Source organism: Phoca vitulina, unplaced genomic scaffold (assembly GCF_004348235.1).
Source record: "Phoca vitulina isolate PV1807 unplaced genomic scaffold, GSC_HSeal_1.0 scaffold115, whole genome shotgun sequence".
In the NCBI taxonomy this organism is placed as follows: Eukaryota; Metazoa; Chordata; class Mammalia; order Carnivora; family Phocidae; genus Phoca; species Phoca vitulina.
In genome coordinates, this window is record NW_022589818.1 from 809,145 (window position 1) to 830,288 (window position 21,144).

Genomic DNA, 21,144 nt, shown 5'->3' on the forward strand with positions numbered 1-21,144 from the left:
AGGGAAGTCTGGTGATGGGTTGTCCCATGCACGAGGTTACGGATGAGGCCACCATGCAACAGGACGGAGCCGTGAGTGGGAGGCCCCACTTCGGGTAACGTGGACTGGACGTCCCACACCAGCACTTTCACTACACTTCTTTTTTTCAAGATTTTATTTATTTATTTGAGAGTGAGCACAAAAGCAGGGGGAGCAGCAGAGGGAGAAGCAGGCTCCCCGCTGAGCCGGGAGCCCGATGTGGGGCTCGATCCCAGGACCCTGGGACCATGACCTGAGCCGAAGGCAGACGCCACCCAGGCGCCCCTCACTACGAGTTTTAAAAGCTGGGTGAAAAACAGAAAATACCGGAAAAGCATCAAAGGGCCAACAAGACAGGTGCGGAGTGCAAGGGGGCGGGAAGGCCCCAAACGCTGCCTCAGACCCGGGGCTTCTGTCCGGGGGAAAACATGGCCAAGGGGCTGAGTTGTGCTTGGAGAGCCTGGAAGGACCGGAGCTAGAGGGACAGGAAGGGGGTCTGAGGATGCTGGTAAAGATCCAGCACTTGGTCCAGGGCCCTGAAGGATGAATTGGGAACAAACTAGTCACGGATTCTGCAGTGGAGCACCATTCTGGGTGGCCCAGAAGTTCTCAAGCCTCAGACCTGGAATAAGACGATCCCAGATGGCTGGCGTCTCCAGATGCTAGGTAGAAGCAGCAGAAATCTCCAGGAACATAATGTCAACCACAGTAAAAGTGAATGAAGCACCGACAAGATAAGGCACTGCTCGCGAGACCAAGCAGGAACGAGGGACAACGGATGGACCCACAGCAATTCCGTCGGCTGGAGTTACAGACAGAGACGAAAATGGCTGCTTAGCATTTTAAGCTAAAGACCCAACTTGGAAGTTTCAGCAGAGACCGGGAACTACCAAACGAGACATGGCACGATGGCAGAAAGACCAAGTGGAGAGTGGGCAGAGGGAGAGGGAGAAGCAGACTCCCCGCTGAGCAGGGAGCCCGACACAGGGCTCGATCCCAGGACCCCGGGATCATGACCTGAGCCGAAGGCAGACGCTTCACTGACTGAGCCACCAGGCGCCCCCAGGATGGAAGTTTTCCCACCCAGCAAACAAGCACAATGTGTACCCACCAAACAACTAGAGGGAGAAAAATAAAGTGAGGACTCAAAAGCAAAAAAAAAAAAAAAAAAAAGTCAAGAAGTCCAGGAGATTTTTCAGGATGGGGAAGCGATCGTGCGCAATCCTGCCCTGGTGGATCTGTGACACCATGCACTTGCCAAAACCCATAGAACTTTCCAGCAGAGGAAACCCTAGGGTATGCAAACCGGAAACACACATGCCATCTGGGAAGTCAGGGGACCCGGAGACGGGAGGAAGAATGTAACCAGAGGATCTAAGTCTATTTTAAATGTATGCAATCACCTCACGCAGGAGGGGCATAGATACGGACTCAGGCTACTCGGAAATGAGTGGAATTTGTAAAAGCAAAGACAAAGGAAACCTAGCGCTGTGCTCTGGTTGGGACGTGTCCCATGGATGTCTTGTTAACAATCCTGATACCACAATAGACGGAGCTAGAACTGAACAACTAAGTAAATGGTGGGTCCCCAGGGGAGCGTGGTTCTCACTGTGGGAGCCGGAGTTATAGACAAGCGAGGGGATGAGGCTAGAATGACCCACGTCCTAATGGATTTGAGGTGGAGACATCAGCATGAACTCGTGTTTAGCTTAATTCAGATGCAGATGGAAATATCTGTAGATGCGCGAGTTAGCACATGTCCAGCCTCGCTCCCCGTGGAGAGGGGGCCCTCAGGGCAGTTGGCGGCTTCGTGCGCACCTGGTGCCCAGGCCTTGGTCTCTAACTCCATTCTCCAATGAAGCCTCCCGGGAGGAGCGGCTGATGCCGGGACAGGAGTTGTGCTAGAGGAGGCGGGAGCCTCCCGTAGGAAGGGAAGACCCACAGTGACTGGGCCATGGCATGAGGGACACAGGAGCCCCTGAAGGACCTCCCAACGGCCAAAGCTGGAACAACGTGACCAACAAATAAAGTGGTGTAGAATTATAACCCAGAGTGTAAAGTACATGCCCATGAAGCTACTGATACAAATAAATAAGTGAATAAAACATGGGTGAAAAAAGAGAGATGTGTGCAGAAAAATTCTAAACAACTTATGTCAATATTCTGCCCAAAGGAGGCAGAGCATAACTCCCCACCCCTCAGGTGTGGGCTGCGCAGGCTTCCCTTCCAAATTCTGGAAAGGGGGCGGGGGGCGGGGGTGACTTTAGAGAGGGGACACGACCTCAGCCTGGGGGCAAGGTCAACGATAAATCATGTTGAAAGCATGTACTCGAGATGATGTGATAAAAACAGCATTTGACCTCTGTTCTCTTCTTCCCCAAACGCATGCCCCCCGTCCAAGCACGAGGACAACACCATGCGTACCCCATCTGCGTACTCCTCAGAACTGTCAAGGTTGTCAGAAACAAGGAACATCTGAGGAACCGTCATGGTCAAGAGGAGCCTAAGGGGACGGGACAATCAAATGTAACGTAGCATCCGGGATGGGAGCCCGGAACAGAAAAAAGATGTTAGCTAAAAACTAAAGAAATCTAAATGAAGTACGGACTTTACTTAATAATAATGTATCAGCAGCAATTAATTCACTGTAACAGATGTGCTATGGTAATGTAAGGTGTTAATGATGGGGAAAATGGGTGTGGGGTATATAGGAACCCTCTTCACTGTAACAGTTTTTTTATAAATCTAAAATTGTTCACAATAAAAAGTTTATTTAAGACAAGAGAGAGAATACACAGAATAGAAAGTGTGCATAAGGGGCCCCTGGGTGGCTCAGACATTAAGCGTCTGCCTTCGACTCAGGTCATGATCCCAGGGTCCTGGGATCGAGCCCCACATCAGGCTCTCTGCTCAGCGGGAAGCCTGCTTCTCCCTCTCCCTCTGCCCCTGCTTGTGTTCTTTCTCTAACTGTGTCTCTATCAAATAAATAAAATCTTAAAAAAAAAAAAGTGTGCATAATATGGCAGATTTAAATCCTAATATATAAGTAATTTTATTGAATGTAAATGGCCTAAATGCTTCAATTAAAAGTTGAAGATTGTCGGGCTAGATCAATAAAATAAAAACCTAACTACAAGGACAAGAGATCCTGCACGTGGAGGCTTCAGTGGAACCCACAGGACAACCCAGTCCACACCCCAGCATTGGGTCCCTCAGCCCATAGCCTAGGGACCCAAGACCAAGCGCAGGAGGCCCCCAGGTCCACTGGTGATCTCCTCTGAAGGAGGTGGGGGCACTGAGCCCTTCTTGGGGCTGAGCAGAGGCCAGGGCAGTCCAGGGGCTGGGAGCAGCCTCACAGAGCCCAGGGTGGGATGGGTGACTCCCAGGCTAGCTGCGCCATGGGGAGAAGCAGCCTTTGGTCCCTCACCACCTCCTGGGTCATAACCCTGCCTGCAGAGAGTGGGGAGGAGGGATACGACCCAGACTCTGGGAGAAGCTGGTGTTCCAGAGTCATGGCAAGGGGCTGGTTTTAATCACTCCCTTTTAAGCGAAACATTCTGAATTCCCTGTGGGTGAGGCTGGGGGTGACCACAAGACATATATAGAACATAAGAAAATGGAAAGATTGAACGTAAAAGTCTGGGAAAAGATAAACTACAAACACAAGTCAGAAGAAAACTAGGGTAGCTATATTAATAACAGGCCAGACAGAATTTCAGGTGGAAAGCAGTACTAAGAGATAAAGAGGGTTAATTCATAATGATAAGAGGTAACATTCACCAGGAAAATATAGTAATTCTGAGTATTTATGCACCTAATAACATGGCCTCACTCGATACATATAATATTATATATATATAAAAGAGGGGCACCTGGGTGGCTCAGTCGTTAAGCGTCTGCCTTCGGCTCAGGTCATGATCCCAGGGTCCTGGGATCAAGCCCTGCATCGGGCTCCCTGCTCAGCGGGAAGCCTGCTTCTCCCTCTCCCACTCCCCCTGCTTGTGTTCCCTCTCTCTCTGTGTCTCTCTCTGCCAAATAAATAAATAAAATCTTTAAAAAAAATAAAAGAAAAAAGAAAAAATTGAGAACACTACAAAGAGAATTGGAAAAACCCTCAATCATAGATCTGAATACACCGCTATCTGTAATTGATAGCCGTAGGCAGAGAAACAATAACAATAAGGACTAACATATATCATTAATTCTAAGATACAGATTTTTTTTTTTCAGGGCACCTTAATTTTTTTTTCTTTTCTTAAAGAGATATTTGTACACCCATATTCATAGTGGTATTATTCACAAGAGCGAAAACGTGAAGCAACCCAGCTGTCCACCGATGGATGAATGGATGAGCCAAATGTAGTAGAGACTCACCATGGGATATTGCTCAGCCTTGAGAAGGAAGGAAATTCCACCACGTGCTACAACATGGATGAGCATCGAGGACATTACACTGAGTGAAATAACCAGTCACAATAAAGACAAACACTATATGATGCTATGAGGCACTCAGAATCGTCAGACCCGCAGAGACAGAAAGCAGGTGGTGGCCGCCAGGGCTGGGGCAGGAGGAACGGGGAGTTCGTGTTCGATGGGGACGGAGTTTCGGTTTTGCAGGATGAAGCGTTGGGGAGGCGGACGGGGACGGTCGTCGTTCAACAGTGTGAATGTTTAGTACCCCTGAAGTGAGCCCTTAAAGTGGGTAAGATGGTAAATGTTAAGTTGTGTATTTTACCACAATAAAAAAATTTTTAATTAATGAAATAAAAAACACAACAAAGCAAACAGGGTGGGGGGGGTAAAAAAGAATATGCTGTATGATTTCACATATATAAAATTCTAAAACGGGCAAAATTAAACTTTACTTTTTTTAAAGATTTGATTGATTGAGAAAGAGAGTTCGAGCAGGGAGAGGGGCAGTGGGAGAGGGAGAGAGAATCCCAAGCCTACTCCCCTGCCGAGCACAGGGCTCCATCTCAGGACCCTGAGGTCATGACCTGAGCCGAAATCAAGAGTCTGTCGCTTAATTCACGGAGCCACCCAGGGGCCCCAAAATTAAACTTTACTTTTTAAGGTCGGCGGTCTAGAAGGGAAATCCATTATGCAAAGCAAGGAAGGAATTATCACCAAAGTCATCACAGTAGTTACCTGTATGAGAAGTCAGAAGTTGTGATTCGGAAGGAAGACACACGAGTGATAATAACGTCCCATTTCTCAACCTGAGCAGTGGTTACTGTAAGTTCTTAAATTGAGCATTTATTCAAAGTTTTATTTTGAAGAAGCTGGGGCTTACAGGGGATTGGCAAAAGTAGTGCAGTCTCCATATATTCTTCTCCCAGCTTCCTCCACTCTCAGTATTTTGCGTAACCACGAGTACCATTAACAAACTGATTAACATGGTGTGATCACGTTAGCTCAACTACAGACACGTTATTTGAATGTTGCCACTTTGTCCACTGACGGCCTTTTCCTGTTGGAGGATCCAGTCCGGAATACTGGGCTGTCGTGTGTTAGCGTGTGACAGTCCTCGGTCCTTCTGAGGTTCGCAGAGCCTCGGCATTCTGAAGAGTACTGCTCAATTACTTTAGATGATGTCCCTCAGTCCGGGTTTGTCTGAAGTCCTCTCATGGGTAGATGGTCATGCATTGTAACGAGAACCCCCAGAAGCGGTGGGTCTTTGCAGCACATCTGGCAGGGGATGCGACGTCCGAGTGTCTCACGATGAGTTCCTGTGGCCTTGACAACTTGGTGAAAAGGGTGTGGTGCCTGCCGGGTATCCCGCTGTAAAGGTATCATTTTACCTCCGCAATTAATAAATATCTTGAGGGAGAGGCTTTGAGACTATGCAGATATCCTGTTTCTCAAATATCCATCCATAATTCCGCTCCCGATCGCCGGTCCTGCTGCAGCACTCACGACCGGCTTGCGCTCGGGTTTCCCACACCCCCCACTCCTCCTGTGTTTGTCAGTGGCCATCCTTCTGGAGGAAGAGCTGTCCTTTCTCCCTTATTTGTGTTTTTATTTTTAGGCACGTTGCTGTAATACACTTTTCAAGCACGCACGGGGCATTTACAAAAATTAAGTATGCCCTGGGAAACAACAAATCTCAGTGAATTATCGGAGCTGCTGGGATGGCACCTGGGCGGGGCCCTGTTCCCGCCGCACACCGACCCCCAGCTCCTTCCGGGGGGCTTGCTACCAGCTCACAGCAGGGACCCTCCATCAACAGGGGGCTGCCCTGCTGGGGAAGGCACCCACCCCCCAACCCTGGGCAGCTCGCAGTGATTAATAGGCCTCAAAAGCGCCACTGGGTTTGTGGGGCTGCTCTTGCTACCGAGCTCCCTGGGCCCCCTGAGGCCACAGCCCTGCTCAGCCTTCCTCCCGCGGGTCCTGCGCCCTCACTGCCCTTCCCCTGCGAGCCCCTGTCTCAGCCACCTGCAGGGAGCCCCACCTTGCCCAGCTGTATTTCCCCATTTGCCCCTGGCACAGCTGCCCTCCTGCTAGCAGCGGGTAGGGCAGGGGCAGGGGCAGGGGCAGGGGCAGGGTCCAGGGTCCTGGAGGCCAAGGCCCCTCTCCCCTCACTCAGGCGGAGGAAGGAGGCCAGGCAGGTTTGGTTGCAGCCCCACGCGGGCAAACAGCTTTTGTTCGCATCTTACCATTTGCTAAGTGGGGAGCCCACAAGCTTTGCTTTGGGCTGAGAGTCCCCGGCAGAGCGCAGAGCTCTGGGGGGTTGAGGGGCTGAAGAACGGTCCACCCCCACCCCCGCGTGGGGCCCTTTGCTCTTTCCCTTCTCGGAGCTGCAGACCCCCAGGGTCCCAAGGCCTCGCCCCTAGAGATGCAAAGGATGAGGAAGGGCTCAGAGACACATGCGGGGAGGGGAGGAAGAAAATGGGTGCATGTCCCCCCAGATCAACCCATCCATCATCCAATCCGTCAATCCGGAGACAAACCTGCAATCATGGGGCTGGGACTTGCCATCCTCATTAATAAACTGGGTTTTTTTTTTTTTTTTAAACCTTTATTTATTTATTTATTTATTTGAGAGAGAGAGAATGAGAGAGAGCAAGCACATGAGAGGGGGGAGGGTCAGAGGGAGAGGCAGACTCCCCGCCAAGCAGGGAGCCCGATGCGGGACTCGATCCCGGGACTCCAGGATCATGACCTGAGCCGAAGGCAGTCGCTTAACCAACTGAGCCACCCAGGCGCCCCTAAACTGGGCTTTATTTACGAAGGATTGTCGTCTGGGTGCCCCTGGCTCCGGGCCCCGCCTCTCCTGGGCGCGCCCCCGGAGCCCCCCGCCTGCGCTGCGCGGCGGCCTAGCAGTGCCGCTGGGGGCCCCTCCGACCCCGGCCCCCGCGCGCCGCAGCAGCCGCACACGTACTGGGGGAAGGCGGCCGGGCTGCGGCGCGAAGCCCCGGCCCGGGACGCGAGCGTGCTGGCGCTGCTCCCCAGGGCGCTGGGGCGCTCCTTCTGCCGCCGCCCGCGCGCCCGCCAGGCCGGGGACAGCTTCCGCCCCGGCCTCAGGGACCGCCCGGGCGCGGGGCCCTGCCGGCCTCGTCCTCCTCCTGCACCTCGTCCTTCCTCGGGCTCCGCTTCCGCCGCCGGGCCGGGGCGAGGCCGGGGTCTTCTTCCCTGGGGAATCCGAGAGCGAGGAGAGCGTGCTCTCCCCGACCCATCCCGCGACGCACGGACTCCGCGTCTGAGGGGGCAAGCGAGGCAGAGAAGGACTGAGGTCAGAGGGGAGGCTCAGGCCCCCGGGCAGCAAGGCCTGCCCCCCAGCAGGGGACCACGGGGAAGTCCCCAAACAGCCCCCGCACTCTGCGCTCAGGCATATGCTGAACGCAGGACCCGAACGCAGACACTGTGGTTAAGTACAGACGCACTCTGGAAGGCAGATCCTGGCCCGCTAAGGGATCTGTTCTGGAAACCCCGGCTGTCCCTACTTGGGGGTGACGGATACGTCTATTGTGATGGTGGTGGTTTCCCCAGGACGTGTCAACTCGGCAAACTGCACTTCAAATATGAGCAATTTACTGCGTCGGTGACTGCTGACAGACAGACCCCCCTCCAGTCAACGAACAGCTAAGTCCTCTACCAGCTGTGTTTCCAGCCCAGAAATGTCGAAAGGAAGCCCCGGAGGACTGGTAAAAAGGGGGTCATGAACTGGGAGCAGCTGTGGGGGGGTTGGGGTCGGACACACAGCTGGGCACCTAGCGTGTCTGCTTCTGACGCATGTCATCTTGGGAGAGTTATTTCACTTGCCTGTGCCTCAGTTTCTTTATCTGAAAAACAGGGATAATAATAGTATCCACCTCACAGAGCGGCAGAGGTAAGCTGTGCTTACTATCGCTGTTGGTATTTTATTCTGGAAGCCGTAAATTTGAGCCATGTTTAGTGACGATGTGAATTGGAAGGATGTAGAGAAGATATGGAAGGTTGCCACAGGACATCCTGGGGGAAGTACTGTGGGAAATTGCCCATGTGGTGGTCGAGCAGGGGGTGCGGGACCCCAGGGGAGGGGGGTGCGGGGTGGGGGGCACTCACACTGGTCAGCTCCTGGCTCCCTTGGTAGCCGAGGTCATCAGCAAAGCTGTGGATGGGCGTCAAGGGTACAGCAAAGGTGTTAAAGGAGGGATCTTCTGCCCCTGGGGCTCGCCAAGCTTCTTTGGTCTCCTGAGGGAGAGAAGGAGCCAGTCAGGAGGCAGCAGCTCATGCCGAGCAGGACGGCAGGGTCAGTGGCCTTGTCCTGCCTGTGCGCCTGCCTGCCCCCTTACTTTGAGGATGGAAGATAAAGACACATTGTCTTTCTTCTTCATGATCATAAAGTTCTCTGATCACTAATGTGATGAGCCTCCGGCGTGTCCACTCCCCGCCCACCACACGCTCACAATTCTTTAGTCTCCGTGTCCTCACAGAAGTGGTTGTCGTAGCAGTAGGAGGGTGGGGTCCCAGGCCCAGGGGTTGGGGGGTGCTCCTCTGTGGGGCCGAGAGGGCATGCATGCACATGCGCACACACACCCCTGCTTCACTTCTCAGCAGGAAGAGGCTGGAAATGCTCCCTCCCCACCCCTGCCTACCAGGGTGAGCAGAAGGAAGACCAGGCTTAACGAGAGAGACTGTGGTCCAATTCCGAAAATGGCGCAAACCCTCAAAAGGCTTCAAGACGAGGCAGATGCAGACTCCAGAATCCACCTTGGAATCCACATGTGCTGGAGAAGCATTTGGCAAGAAGCGGAAAACAGTCCACTGAGAACTTCAGGTGCCAGGTTTGTCCGAGATTTTCAAGGGATCCAAGGACTTAGTTTGTGCCAAGAGCCGGAGCTGCCTGGGCCCCTCTCCCTCAAATGCAATGCTGCGATATGTAACCCTTCGTAGGACACTTCGTAAGATTCTCTTTGAAAGTCATAGAGGGCATTTTGGAGAAAATTGAATATGGACTCTACATCAGAAAATAGAATATTATGTCCGTGTCAAACTTCGTGGGTGCAATGGTGTTACTGTGATTATGGAAGAAAATGTTCTTGTTCTTGGCCAGCACTGGGGTGTGCCCAGGCAGGGGGCCTAAGACAAGCTTCAAGATGCCTGCTCATCCCAGTCTCAGCCCGGCTTGCAGAACTGAGGAATGCCCTTGAGTAGCAAGGAAGAAGTGATGGGCTTGGAGAGACCAACCAAGTCTCTGAAGTAGAGGGAGGGAAAGGGGGGAGGGTCACTATGCCTGGGGAGCCCTTGGATAAGGCTGAGGGGGTGTGACTGGGCTCCGATGGAACCCATAGCCCGAGAGCAGACAGGATCGAATGGCTTAATGGATACCAGAAAGGAAAAGTATTGATAACCAGGGGGCACCTGGGTGGGTCAGTCAGTTAAGTGATTTGATTTGGGCTCAGGTCATGATCTCAGGGTGGTGAGATCCAGCCCCAAATCAGGCTCCACGCTCAGCATGGGGCCTGCTTGGGTTTCCCTCCTCCCTCTGCCCCTCCTCTTTCTCTCCCCCCCTCCTCTAAAATAAATAAATAAGGGACACCTGGGTGGCTCAGTTGGTTAAGTGTCTGCCTTCTGCTCAGGTCATGATCCCAGGGTCCTGGGATTGAGCCCCGCATCGGGCTCCCTGCTCAGTGGAGAGCCTGCTTCTCCCTCTGCCTCTGTGGCTCCCCCTGCTTGTGTTTGCTCTCTCTCTGTTTAAATAAATAAAATCCTTTTTAAAAAATAAAATAAAACACTAGATGGCAAAGAAATGTGTACTTAAAAAAAAAAAAAAATCTTAAAAAAAACTCTCCTGATGATTCCTAAGGACATCCCATAGCTAAGAGGAAAAAAAAAAAAGTATTGATAACCAAGCACCATGCATCTGGCACGTTGGGAGCCCTCTAGAAAATTAGAGACTGCTCTGAAGAAAATGACCGGGGAGTCCTTGCATTAACAGAGATTAAGTCGCTGCTACTCTATGGAAAAAGGGCTGGAAACAGAAACTAGGTTTGATTACAGAAAAATAAGGTAGTCAACATTTCTTGGGCATCTAAATTTGCATCCAGACATTTAGACTCACTGTTTCTGTATTTGATTTTGTTTCACTGAGAATATCAGCATGAATTATTTGTGTAAAATAAAATGAGTTTATTGCGTGATTCCACTTCCATGAAGTACGTAAAGTAGTCAAATTCATAGAAACAGGATGTAGAGTAGTGGTTGTCAGGGCTGGTGGGGAGATGGGGACCGGCATTATTGTTTAGTGGGTATGAAGTTTCAGTTTGAGAAGTTGAAAAATTTCTGGAGAGAGATGGTGATGATGGTTCTGTAACAAACAACGTGAATGTCCTTAATGCTATTGAACTGTATATTTTAAATGGTTAAAATGGCGAATCCCACGTTAGATATATATTTACCACAATCAAAAAAAAAATGAATCTAAAAAAGAAAAATGTTGCGAATTTGCTGTCATTGCTGTGATTCTGGATGCTTCTTGAAAAGTGGTATGATCTTTTTAATCCATAACCTCTTACAGAATGCCCCTCCAGCTAGCTTATGCCCATCGGAGCCTCCTCGATTTGGCAGTGAGGCTCTTTCCGGGTGCCCGCCTAGCCACCAGCCAAAAAGCAGCCAGCCATTTCCTTGTCAGCTTAGCCACACACTATCTTGGTTGCCTTCTTGTTACAGATCCTGAAAGAGAGGCCAGTGGGCAGACTGGGCTCTGTTGTGACTATCCGGGGGAACAGGGCAGGAAAGCAGTGAGCAGCTCACACTGGCCCTGCATGTCTCTGTTCCTGGCACATGGTTCCCTGCACGCCTAACAAGGTTCTACCCAATCTCTTGGTTTGGGGTTCCTTTGAGGATGGCAGGAAGCAACCATATTTGTTTGGAAGTCTTTCAACAGAAACATTTCCCTTAGCAATTGATTGTTGAAATCTCTCTCTAGTCAGAATAGATTCTAATAGGGAGACTGTAGACAGAGACGATGTGTCTTCACCAACCCAGGCCTTGTCTGAGACTCTCCCATCCACAGTGGGATGTGTCAGCGTGCTGGGGGTGAAATGGTCTGTTAACACAGCATTTTCCAAGGTTCTCTCTGGTTCTAGAGAAAGAAAGGAAAAGGCAATCTATAATTCCAAGGGGTTTGCGAAGCAGACTCACTTGGATATATGTCCCTTTAGTGAACAGTGCTCACCACTGACGGTGGTGGATGTAGGTGTCATGTTCTATTTCCTTCCCAAATGTCCGCAGTCCACATGTGTACCCAAAGCACCCAGAGGCAGGATTTCTCAGGCAGTATCAACTGCTTTTTTAGAGAACATTATAATTAAAATGAAGAACCCTTATTTATCAAAAAGACAATGAAGAGAATGTAAAGGCAGACCAGGGCCTTTACATACTAACCTCTCTCAGAACACTTAGGACAGCGTCATGAATCTGTTTATCTGTCCCCCATCCCCGCCAGCCCCCCGCCATTTCAAACTCTTCCAAGTGCGTATTATATACGTTTGTTCTCTTGGAAACTAGCATAGGGCTGGTGATAGTAAGAAGTCAGTAAAAGCGATTGTTTTTTGACTCAGTAACTTGCACTCATCAAAAGTCTGAAAGTGAGAAAGTGGGCAAGAGGGAGTGGTCTGTTTGGCTAAAGCAGAGAGGGGTAGGGACGACAGTGAGGGCTTTGACTGTCAGACAAAGAGATGTGATTCCATGGACAATGCGAGCCGCTGGGGTGTGTGTGTGTGTGTGTGTGTGTGTGTGTTTTAAAGGGTGCGTGACATTCCATTTGCCCTTTCACTATGGCCATGAGTATATCTCACCCCATCACTAGGTTCTAAAGTCTTGAGGGCAGACACCATACCCTATCTCTGTATCTCCCACAAGGACTATCGCAGCACCTGGTGCATGACAAGTGCCCCCCACAATGGATGCTCAATGTATCAGTGAGTGAACAAGGGACTCAGCTGGAAGGGGCAGAGGCAGAGGGTCGGGGCATAGACGGGCAAAGTAAGGCTGGAGACATTTCTCTCCTGAATCCTGAGTGGCTCTTGGTAGGGTAGCTAGACTGTGTGTGCTGAAGATATAGGCCTTTTGCGTGCAGCTGAGTCTGAGAACCACTTCGTATCTTTCCAAGCCTGGAGAAATTGCTATGAAAACAATGCTTTGGAAAGGAATAAAATTCCCACAATCAGCAAGTATTTGTGAGCACCTCCTCTGTGCTCAGCAGCACCGCAGGGCCTTGGGGTAAGTGTGCACTGGAGAAACAGCATCTAAGCATTAAGGTGGCTTTTTCAGGCCAGAAACAACTGGGACAAAGCGTATTAAAGTCCAGTACTGTGAAAGAGCAATGTAGTCTGGCACAGCCAAGGGATGAGACTGCCACACGGCCCTGAGCGATGGGCTGGAGGAGAAAAGAGAAGCGGACTGGAGGGTGTGTGTAGACGAGTTGTCATTCGCTCCTGGGTCCCCACCACCTGCTCAGGCCTGGCGCTGAGCAATGCAAACAGACAACCTGTCCTCAAGGAGCTCTAGTCTGGGAGGTGGGGAATGCAGGGCCTGCTAGAACAGATACAGGAAACGTGTGTCACTCCGCGAGAACGTCAAGTCCCCAGCAAGGAGAAACCTCCTCCGTCCCCGCCGGCACTGCACCTCACGACCTGGAACAGGGCCGGCACAAACCGGGTGCACGATCAATGCGTGCTCAACGAGAAATGCCGCAGGAGCTGGAACAGCAGTCATACTGACGGCTGGCCCTCCCCGAGCTCACACCTGCGCCAGACGACGTGCTCACACTCGCACACACACTGTCTTATCTGACCTCCGACACTTGGAGAGTGCTGGAATTCTCTCATTTTACAGATTTGAGAACCAAGGCCTCACGGAAGCGACACCTGCCGGTGAGCGGCACACCTGAGACCCGAATTCTCGAGCGCAGAACCCCACAGGCAGCCTTTTCCGAACGCTGTTTGGGGGCATCTGCCCGGCAGCTGACGGAAGAGTGCAGGGACAGGGCCGAGACGGGGCGCGCCCCGCAGTGAACGCAGCATCGCCGGTGAGCACGGGCCACAGCGGTTAGAGCCGGCACGGCGAAGGGCTTCTAAGAGACGCTCGGGGCTTGGCGACTTCCTGGATGCGGGGAGCACCACGTCTGTCGCCTGGAAGCGGGAAGGATGGCGGCAGCCCTGAGAGGAAGAGCCTTCCCGTGGTTCGTAGTCGCCGGCGCACCGGACGCCGCAGACCGCGGGCCCAGCCTGCAGGGCACCTGCCCCGGGCGGCCGCACGCGGTAGCGCAGGCGCTCTCGGGCCCAGAGCGCGCGCTGGCGCCGCAGAGCCAGAGGCGGGGCCTGGCCGGGAACTACAATTCCCAGGAGCCATCGCGCGGAGCACCGAGGCTTCCGACCCTAGCTCACTTCCGGCCTCTGGGCCGCTGACGCTCTCTTCCGGTCTTGGTGGCCCCCGAAAGGCCTGTGGGGTGCGCATGGTGAGCGCCGAGCCGTGGGGGCGCGGGCGGGGTGGCGCCCGGGTCCGCATAGAGCCCGGCGGCGGAGGGGCCGCTCGGCCGCGGCGGGGACGAGAGGGGCGCGCCGGCGGGGGACGTGTCTTCCTGGCGAGAAGGGGAGGGCCGAGCGGGCTGAGCCCCGGAGGGGCCCACGGAAGGGCTGTGGCGGCCCGGAGGGGTGGGGCGCGGGCAGGGTGCGTGGGGAGGGCCCCGTGGGGCTGGGCGGAGGAGGCCTGTGCGAGGGACGGCCCCGCCAGCCGGTGGCTCCCCGGCCCCGCGACGGGAAGAGGGCGGCGGGGCGGACAGGTGGGAGATGCCGGCGTGTGGGTCAGCCCTGCCGGCCGAGGAGGAGGGGGCTGCTGCTTGGTGAGGTTAGAAGAGTTTTGGCGGACTCGGTAAGGGGGCGCTGCCAGGAAGATTGCGGGGCCTTACGTGCCTGAGTTGCCGGCCCACTCGGCGTTTCCCCCGAAGATGAGGCTGCTGGTATCGGTGTTGCTGGCCCTGTTCGCTGTCAGTCATGCAGAGGACGGAGCCCGGCTGCTGGCCTCCAAGTCGCTGCTGAACAGATACGCCGTGGAGGGGCGAGACCTGACCTTACAGTACAGCATCTACAATGTCGGCTCGAGGTGAGGGGCCCAGGGGCTGCAGCTTGCGCCCTTTTGAAGTTCTTCGACTTCCCAGCTGGGGACGGAGACCTTTGGGGAACACGCAGCAACAGGTGTCAGGAGCGAGTGAACGCTCTCCTGGACCTACTTCACCTAAGCTCCCAGAAACCGTCTTCCACTTGTTGGAGCTGGGAGAGTTTGAGGGGAGAAGAAGCAAGAATGAGGGTGAAACGGGGAGGAAGATGAGACCCGATCCTTCCTTACCTCCCGGCTTGCAGGTTTCAGCTTCCTTTCTTTCCTTAACCTGTAAGCATGTGTGTTGCCTTTCTTTAATTTTATTCGCTTTAATTCTCTTTTCCATACGTGTCTTGCTTGTCTGAAGGAAGGGGGTATATATATACACACGTATATACACACGTACACCCAGAAATTGGGGCAAGAGAGAATGTGGGCCCATTCCTTCCTTGGTGCTTCTTAGCCAGAGAACCCAGTCCTAGACCTTGATTCTTCAGTACAACCAACCCAAGTTACTGTGTGACTCATACCTGTCTTTTGTAGTTCTGATTTTTTAGGATAAGCAGGCAGATGTAATTGCTGATTACCTTTTCTCTTAAGATTTTATTTTTAAGTAATCTCTCCACCCAGTGAGGGGCTCGAACTCAGAACCCCAAGATCAAGAATCCTGTGCTCCTCTGACTGAGCCAGCCAGGCGCCCCCAGTTGCTGATTACTTCACTTCTGTATCCGTTACTTACTTACCTCTTTTGTCTCTCCATTTTGCAGCGCTGCGTTAGACGTGGAGTTATCTGATGATTCCTTCCCTCCGGAGGACTTTGGCATTGTCTCCGGAATGCTCAATGTCAAATGGGACCGGATTGCCCCGTATCCTTGACACTGGGTGGTGAAGGCTGGTGTTGGGGAAGACGCGGACACATTGCCAACGAATCAGCAAGGTCACTTCACATAGTCTGGCTGCGTGTGGCCGTTTTTTGTGTCCTCTCCAGAAAAGATGGGACAGTAGAAAATCGAGCGTGATTGAGGGTAGACCTGAGGAAGGAGGGTCCTTGAGTTCAGGTTATAAGGCGCCACAACATACTGTGTGGGGACGAGGTAGACACTTAGGAGGCCATTTGTGGCTGGACGAGGATATTTAAGCCGCTTTTAGGAGAAAGTCGGTTGGCTGCTAGCGCGGAGGCCCTGGGTGGCCTCCTAAAGACATTTCTCATTCAGTGGGTCTCTTATCGGCATCCACCAGTTATTTCCCAAGTGGAATTAGATTAACTCCCCCCCCCCCCATGAATGAAAGTATTTAGATTTACCAATGAGGATAAGTGTTCTCTTTCGGTTTTTTGTTTTTATTTTGTATTTTCAGTCTTCGTTCAGTTAGTCAATGAGTTTCTGTGAGAATGATTTTTCATCCGTCATATGTGTTGCTTTGAAAGTTGACTTCAGAAACCCAGGACTGAATACAGCGTGAACCTGTGTATTGAGTGTCTCCGAGACCCCTTACATTTGGCTGGGAAGACATCCTATTATACCCCACATTTCAGGCTTAGAGAAAGGTCTGTATTTATTATTCCCGCAGAGGATTGCAGGCATGAAATCACATGTGTGGGCCAGCCTTTTTGTGAACGGTGCATCTAGTCCATACGTTGAAAGGATGTTTCAACTTCAGCTTCATCTTCTTGGTTCCTTGACTGTCGGGCCAGCGCTAGCAACGTCTCCCACACCGTGGTCCTGCGCCCGCTCAAGGCCGGCTATTTCAACTTTACCTCGGCAACTGTTACTTACCTGGCCCAGGAGGATGGGCCCGTCGTGGTAAGTTGCCCAAACCTTAGCTGGATGGGCCTAGATCTGCTTGCCTTTGAAAACTTGCAGAAACTCTCCAGGGCAACCACTAAATTCTGAGGATGGTAAGAAGGACCAGAAGCTCAGGTGCTGCCCTTAGGAAGGAAGGAGGTTTCAAATTGTAAAGATCCAGAATGAAGCAGTTGAGATGTTGGGAGAGGAGAACCATAGCCTCCCCTCCTCATCCTCCCTCCCGCTTTGCTTTTAATCTGGACCATGCGGCTTGCCACGCGGTGTGTGGTCGCCCGTGCCCCTCCCTCCCATCTTCTGCGCTCATTCTCAGTCTGCACTATGTCCATCTTTCCCTTGCTTGGACAGCTCTTGCCGCAGATGCTCTGGTCATGTAGCTGTTCTCTGTCTCCAGCTTTCCGGCACATTCCACCCTCAGGAGGCCGAGCCCCTTCCAACCCCCCCCCCCCTTCTCATTCTTTCTCCCTCTTCTCTCAAGACCCAGCTTTGGACTGCATGCCCTTGTTTCTGTTTTTGCTCAAGCGTTTGCTGACTGCATAGAAGTTTCTAGAGCCCTGACGGCCTCCTTCACTCAATTTAACTGTGTGCTATCTCAGTACCTCTTTTTTTTATGTGTAGGTCTTTACCCACTCCCCCTGCCAGTTTAATCATAAACTCGTTGAGGCCGGGACTTTGTCTTCGATGTTTCTCTCTCTCACGTATAATAGAAAATCAGTAGTAAACAGTCCTTTGATCGGTTGTCAAATAGGTCAGCAGACACTTATTGAGCCCCGATACTGTGCTAGGATCTGGGGACTACCAAGAAGACGGGGACACTGTCTCTGGCTGTGAGTTTATGAAGGCCTCTGACAAGATGTTAAAGTGGGCTGAAGGCTGCATAGTGAATGCCCAGCAGGGAAAACACTCAACAGGTTAACCGTAGGACTTAAGGAAATCTAAGAGTCTGACATTCACTGCCCTTTGTGAATTTTTTTTTTACAAACCACATGGAACCATATTCTTGTAATCCTAGTTCGGTTTGCACATCTTGTGTCCTTTTTGCTTTCAGAAGCAGCTTTAGGACTGTGGTTCTACCCGGTATTTGATAGGTTAAGAAACACAAAATCAAAGGCTCGGCTGCCACTTCTGAGCGAGGCTGTTTGCAGAGGGCTGCAGCTCTCGGCCTGCTCTCCGGGGCGGAATGCTGCGGCCCCGGCCCCTCCTCTCCTGTGTGCGTCTGGGTGGGGCTCCGTGCTTTTGCGAATGCTCCTTAGGTCGTTGGAGCCTCCTGTCAGTTGGTGAGGTATGGAAGAGCATTTCCACTGGAGGAACAGGGCAGCCGTTGCCAAGGGCAAGTCCTTCCATCACACACCTCGTCCTGCAGAGGGGTCAGGGGTGTGAGCCACTCTTCCAGAGCCTGAGGTGAACAAAGAGGATTTGGTTTAACTTCAGCTGCATGCCTGGCCTGCCTTGTTGAGAAAAAGCTCATCGTGTCTCCTGGCTCCCGATTGATCCTCGACAACACACTGAGAATCATGCAGCTCTTTATTTTCCCGCATCTTCTGGAAGCTCTCGCGCCTTTGGGAACCGAGAATGTCATGCTTCGGATTGGGTCGGTCAGGACTCCCTTTCTCACATGAGAAGGACTTGGATTTGCCTTAATGCCTTTCTTGTCTTCCTTTCAGATTGGCTTTACCAGCGCCCCGGGACAGGGAGGAATCCTGGCTCAGCGGGAGTTTGATAGGAGATTCTCCCCGCATTTTGTAAGCTCCGCAGTGTCCTCCTTCTCTTCCCCTGGGATGAGCACACGCTTTTGGTTGTGGGAGTTCTTGGTCTCCTTAGAAGATTTGTTTAGTTTGTTGGTTCTCGTCATATCTGTTCTTTCAGGTCTGACACAGACTGCCACCAAATGTCCTGATTTACCCAAGATTAGAGATTTTTGGCCATGAGATCATGATGGCCAGAACCAAAAAACTGCCCTTTTTCTCTACGCAGCCCTGAGTCGAGCCCCATTTTGGAGTCCTGGGTCTGTTTTGAGGTTTAAAAGAATATGTGCTTAGATTCGGAGAGTTGCAGAGTGCTGGGAAGGTTGAGTGGGAACACCGTGGTGGGCTAGAGAAGCTTCTCTTCCAGTCTGGGTCAGGTCAGGTGAGGCCTTGGGCGCCATAGCTTGGAAGATAGGTTGGTGTGGAGAGAGCCCTTCTGTCGGGAGTGGCCAGAGGGGCCTTTGTGCTGAGGTTCTGCTGAACGTTTGGGCTGCGCTGCTCCCTCTCTCGGTGCCCGCCTCCTTCCCGGCCCTCCTGTGCCCTCATCCAGACTTGTAAGCAGGGCTCTGTTGTCCTCCACAGCTGGACTGGGCGGCCTTCGGAGTCATGACGCTGCCGTCCATCGGCATCCCCCTGCTGCTGTGGTACTCCAGCAAGCGGAAGTACGACACTCCCAAGACCAAGAAGAACTGAGGGGTTTCCTCGGCCCTCCCCGCCCACGAGATCCAGGTGCTTTCCAGACTCCAGAGGGTCTCTCAAGTGCAGTCTCTCATCCCCTAGCCCCTGCCACCTTCTGGATCCTGCCTGCTCTCAACCAGAGTGAAGGACCAGGTCTCGGAGTCCGTCCTGAAGCCATACAGGCAGGAATGCCTCCAGCAACGAGCCTCGGGCCTCGAGGGCCCTCTGGTGCCCGCTGCAGCGCCGCAGTGTGAACTCGGAGGGGCGCAGGAGGGGGCACTCGGGAGACTGCCTGGAGACTGCCCGACTCGACCCCCATCCCTGCCCTCCCCTCTTGGAAGGTAGCTGGAAGATATGAAGGCTGAGGGACTCTCAGAGGCTACCCAGTCTCTGTTCTGGGTCGGGGGAGTGCTGACCAGATGGGGTTTTCTAATAAAAACAGATGCCATGCTGACTTGTCTGCCTTCTCGTCACCTGGGTGAGCTCAGGCCCTGGGCTCCCCAGCTCCCGGGCAAGTGAGCTGACTTCCCGCCTCCTTGCTGTAGGTGTTGTGGTCCTGTTTGCGCAGAGACGTCTGCCCCCCTGAACGCCTTTGCTTCCATCCCTTACTTCCCTCTCTGCTCTCGCCACTCAGCTCATATCACCCTGGCCCTTCCTTGCCTGTGAGCTTCTCCCCACAGCGGGAGGACGAAGGATGAGAGGAAGGAAGGTCCTCATGCCCCACGAGACCTTCTGCCCTGATGTACTCACTGACCTTGAAAAAGCTACCTCCTGACGCCTGGTTCTAGCCCTTTCTCTGTTTAAGAATTAGCTTTTTTTTTTTTTGCCTTTATTTAAGTAATCTCTACACCCGAGGTGCGGCTCGAATTCATGACCCTGAGATCAAGAGTTGCATGCTCCCTGACTGAGCCCGCTGGGCTCCCCCAGGAACTAGCTTTTCTTAACTTGAGTTCCTTTTAATTCCCGAGCACCTGCAGCCCCTGAGCTGTGCTCTCGGCATGTCCTGTGGAAAGGCCGTGGTTCTGGCCGCAGCAGCCGGGAGAAGCCGCTCTGAGCTGACTCCGTCCCAGCCAGGAATGCCGTGGTCCGAGAACAGCCTCCCAGGCAGGAGGGAAGCCCAACAAACACCCGCTTTGTTCCTGCCACCAAGTTGCCCAGTTTAGATGCTGTTGGGGGTGTGGGGGGGAGACTGCCCAACCGGTTTAACCTTTCCTGGGCCCAGCACGCGGAGCTGGGGCCCCAGGAAGGATGAAAAGGACGTGGAGACAAAGGGAGGCTCCCAATGGAGTAGCCCTCCACCAGCTCACCTCCCTCCTTCGGGGGCTGCGGCTCGGACACCCCAGGACTGGCCAGGTCAGAGGGCGAGGACGATATGTTGGCTTTGTTCGTTGTGTTCTGGGGGAGACCTGGGACTTAGGAGAGTGGGGGAAAGCAAGAGGTCAGAAGCTTGAGGTTGAGAAGGGCAGGGAAGGAGCAGGGGGCTGGTTGGACGGGCATCATGCCCCCTAGCACTAGAATGCTAGACTTTGGAGGAGGGAACACACTGCTTTCTGTCCGTGTAGTCTCCGCTGAGAACAGTGAAGACTTCACCTGTGGTGGGAGGGGTTGTGGTTTAGAGGCCCGGACAGAGTTCCTCACTCTGGAAGGTGCCACGGGAGGTTCCTCCCCAGCCTGAACACGAGGAGGTACTCCTTTCCCAACAGCTGGGGCCGTCTTCCCGGAGAACTCAGCACTTCTTCTCCTGGCCCTAGGCATGAGGAGGCAGGGGGGACCCAGGTCTGACACAGATGACGAGGAAAGCACTGTGGAGGCGGTGCGTGTCACAGGCCCCTTGAACAAAGGCCAAAGCCAGACACTTCATCTGGAGAGATCAGGTTCCCTGGAGTCAGGATGGAATGTGAGCCTCCGGACTGGAGGCTGGAAGAGCCCATGAAACCTACAGACTTAGCAGGGATAGTTGGCTGTAGGACTGAGCCCTTTGAGCTTCTCGAAATCTAACAGGAGAGGACCTGCAGAAAGCACTTCTCCACCCTCATGGAGACCACCCTGGGGAGGTGTGACCCGCAGGCCATGCAGATAGGGACCCAGCCATCACCGTGTTCCAGATCCCCCCCCACCCCGCAAACCAGCCCTCTCTCCCCTCCCCGCAAACCAGCCCTCTCCCCTCCCCCCGCAAACCAGCCCTGTCTCTGCCCCCCCGCAAACCAGCCCTCTCCCCCCACCACAAACCAGCCCTCTCTCCCCTCCCCGCAAACCAGCCCTCTCCCCCCACCCCAAACCAGCCCTCTCCCCCCGCCGCAAACCAGCCCTCTCCCCCCACC

The 21,144-nt window shown here is 53.2% G+C and overlaps 2 protein-coding genes across 2 annotated transcripts; one reads left to right on the forward strand and one right to left on the reverse strand.

Moving 5' to 3' along the window:
- Positions 1-415: 415 nt before the first annotated feature.
- On the reverse strand, positions 416-13,467 carry LOC116628153. The gene is made up of 5 exons (XM_032398305.1): positions 13,390-13,467; positions 8,563-8,691; positions 7,400-7,717; positions 2,443-2,493; positions 416-493 (listed from the first exon to the last, which is right to left on the reverse strand). Exons 1-5 carry the CDS (start codon positions 13,453-13,455, stop codon positions 416-418), a joined length of 642 nt encoding a protein of 213 aa, XP_032254196.1. The 5' UTR covers positions 13,456-13,467.
- Positions 11,994-19,277, forward strand: SSR2 (signal sequence receptor subunit 2). The gene is made up of 6 exons (XM_032398333.1): positions 11,994-13,960; positions 14,450-14,604; positions 15,366-15,464; positions 16,292-16,400; positions 18,065-18,142; positions 18,728-19,277. The coding sequence occupies exons 1-6, from the start codon at positions 13,610-13,612 to the stop codon at positions 18,836-18,838; spliced, it is 903 nt and encodes a 300-aa protein (XP_032254224.1). The 5' UTR covers positions 11,994-13,609; the 3' UTR covers positions 18,839-19,277.
- Positions 19,278-21,144: the final 1,867 nt, after the last annotated feature.

Coding starts and splice junctions, on each gene's coding strand:
- LOC116628153 (XM_032398305.1), bottom strand. CDS start 13,455: ATGCCCCCAAACAGCGTTCGGAAAAGGCTGCCTGTGGGGTTCTGCGCT. Junction 8,692..13,389: donor CTCGAGAATTCGGGTCTCAG/GTGTGCCGCTCA, acceptor TCTCTCCCTCAG/GAGACCAAAGAAGCTTGGCG. Junction 2,494..7,399: donor AGCCCGGCCGCCTTCCCCCA/GTACGTGTGCGG, acceptor ACGGTTCCTCAG/ATGTTCCTTGTTTCTGACAA.
- SSR2 (XM_032398333.1), top strand. CDS start 13,610: ATGCGGGGAGCACCACGTCTGTCGCCTGGAAGCGGGAAGGATGGCGGC. Junction 14,605..15,365: donor ATCTACAATGTCGGCTCGAG/GTGAGGGGCCCA, acceptor TCCATTTTGCAG/CGCTGCGTTAGACGTGGAGT. Junction 15,465..16,291: donor AAATGGGACCGGATTGCCCC/GTATCCTTGACA, acceptor CTGTCGGGCCAG/CGCTAGCAACGTCTCCCACA.